The following is a 2,689-nucleotide window of genomic DNA, read 5'->3' as shown; positions in this document are numbered from 1 at the left end:
GTGTTGGAAACTGACTGAGTCATGGGAGTTGATCCGTCATGAATGGATTAATGCTCTCCCTGGGGGAGGGGGATTAATGAGTGAGTTCTCACTCTATTAGTTCCCATGAGAGCTCATTGCTTAAAAAGACCCTGGCACCTTCTCTCTCTCTCTTGCTTCCTCTCTCACCATGTGATCTGCTTGTACCCACCGGCTGCCTGCCACTTTCTGCCATGAGTAGAAGCAACCTGAGGCCCGTGCCAGATGCAGCTGTCCCAGAATCCTAAGCCAAATAAACCTCTCTTCTTTATAAATCACCCAGTTTCAGGTATTCTGTTATAGCAACACAAAACGGACTAAAACAATATGCCTGCACAGGTTTTTTTATGGTTCTTGATAGGTCAATTCTAAAATCAATATGGAAGAGCAAAGGGCCAAGAATAACCAACTGTGAAGAAGAAAAACGAAGCTGTAGAATTTGCCTGACTGGATAGCAGGAATTATTGTAAAGCTATAGTAATTAGACAGCAGGGAAGATATCTCAGTGGGGCTTTTCATGGAATTTGACAATATGACTCTAAAATGTACAAGAATAAGCAAAAATCCAAAATAGCCAATGTGCTCCTGGTGAAGAGGAACACTACCAGATAGTAAGTATTAAATCTATAGTAATTAAGGTGGTATAATATTGGTACAAAGATGGGCAAACTGACCAATGGAATAGAATAGAAAGCCCCAAAACATATCTATCATATGGAAAAAAATTGATACTTGACATTACAGACCTTGGGAACAGATCAATAAATGTGCTGTGACAACAGGTTATCCATTCAGGGAAAATATTTTAAATCCTTATCTTATGCCATTCTCTATACTTTTCCGTGTGTTTGAAATACTTCATAATAAAAACTTAGTTTGACTAAATGCATACACTAAAATATCTTATTCTACTGGTAAACCATGGGCTAACCATCATAATTTTATATATCATTCTCTTTGCTAGGACCCCAAGGGACTATAATCTTACTCAGGTAGCACATACCCTCAATTTTATATCAACTTTTAAAATAATATGAACCTTACCTCATAAATCCTGGCAATTCCACAAAGCAGGGTTACTTCTCCTGGAAACTTATCTAAGCCTTGTTTGAAAAGATTTAAAGTGGTCACAGGTTGATCCAATGAGATGTAAACCTAAAAGTAAGATACTTTTCAATGAGTACCAGTTCTTAAAATAATAGTATTTATTATGACAACTTTATACTCATTAATTAGTAACAAATTATCTCCTAAATACTACAGTAAAAAACTTTCAACAATGTGCAGGATTAATTTCTAGTAATGATGTTATAGTTTCATCTCCACATGTTGTATACGAAGCATTCATTCATATATTCTTCCAATAAATATTTATCACGGGCTTACTATTGCACAAACTAGACACGGAAGGATCAAGGAAAAATCTTTTTAGGATAGAACAGACTTGAGTATGATTATAGGTTGGCATTAAGGAACCAATTAGGACACTGAAGTTGAAAATGCTGAGGAAAGAGGGAACAAGGTCAGAGAGAGGAAACAGTGCTTGATGGCTTCCAGTTAATTAGCAATTAGAACATTAGCATGGATAAACCATATACTTAATAGGAATTTCTAAAACAGAGAATTATGATTCCACGTATAGAAACGTAAGATTACAATACTTTTCTTCATGACTTTGGATCCACTTTCTAAACTGGTTGTGCTTTGAAAAAAATTCAAATGAATACACAGGAAACTGTTCATAGGATTTATCGCTAAAGTATGAGATTAGAGGGAGAGGTATGGATGAAAACTTTTCAATTTTTGCCTTATACACTTAACTGGTTTTTAAAATATAATAAGCAATACAATTAATATACTAAGTAATATAAAATATTTAATAATTTTAATTAACAATTTAAAAATTTTTTCCTAAAATCTGCTTGATCTCTATTACATAGCAACCATTCCTTCATATATTAAAGGAAAAAAGTAAATTTTACCTCTGTATAGTCATGTAGGCAATAATGGGTTTAAACAATTCAATTTATAGGAAAATAGGTGAAACTATGTGTAGTGGATTGAATTATGTGCCCCCAAAACTCCTTGAAGCTTGAATTGTCCCCCAAGTTTTATGTATTAGAAACTTGGCCCCCACTGTGACTGTTAAGAGGGTGGGAAATCCTATTACAGTAATTGAAAGGTGGAGCCTTGAAGAAATGATTGGATTGTAGGACCGTGTACTAGTGAATGGATTAAAAAAGATGGTCAGGGGCGTGGTTCTGAAGGTGTTAAAAGAAGAGAGTCTCCCTCTTGCTTTCTCTCTCTCTCTGCTTCCACCATCTTGCAATGTGAGACCCCTGTGTCACTGTCACCACCACCAGATGGGCTTTGGACTCCCCAGACTCAGAAACTGTATGCAGTAAATTTCATTTGCTTATAAATTACCCAGTTCCATGTATTTTGTTATGAGCAATAAAAACAGACTAATACTCTATGTATTAACAATAATTAAAATTAAAAGCACAATTTCTTTCAATTACATGGCAGATGATTATTAATTAAGAAGATGAGCATCAAATAGTGTGAACTGAGCCTTAGTTTCAAGCTCTCTTTCAGAAAAGTTCGCTGTGATGCTTAAAAACTTCTTTAAGAATTGAAGTTTAATATATAATATATAGAAGACAAACTT

The 2,689-nt window shown here is 34.8% G+C and overlaps 1 protein-coding gene across 1 annotated transcript in view; it reads right to left on the bottom strand.

The window, feature by feature from the left end:
* The window catches only part of LOC103608759 (tetratricopeptide repeat protein 8-like), a gene marked incomplete at its 5' end in the record, with an annotated part of 46,127 nt that overhangs the window by 18,338 nt on the left and 25,100 nt on the right, over positions 1-2,689 (bottom strand). Inside the window, 1 exon segment of the mRNA XM_008593156.1 lies at positions 1,063-1,173. Coding sequence (XP_008591378.1) covers positions 1,063-1,173 — 111 coding nt within the window.

This window comes from Galeopterus variegatus, unplaced genomic scaffold (genome assembly GCF_000696425.1).
Source record: "Galeopterus variegatus unplaced genomic scaffold, G_variegatus-3.0.2 Scaffold8787, whole genome shotgun sequence".
Taxonomy (NCBI): domain Eukaryota; kingdom Metazoa; phylum Chordata; class Mammalia; order Dermoptera; family Cynocephalidae; genus Galeopterus; species Galeopterus variegatus.
Note: the sequence above shows the minus strand (reverse complement) of the source record. Positions and strands in the feature narration are given on the sequence as shown.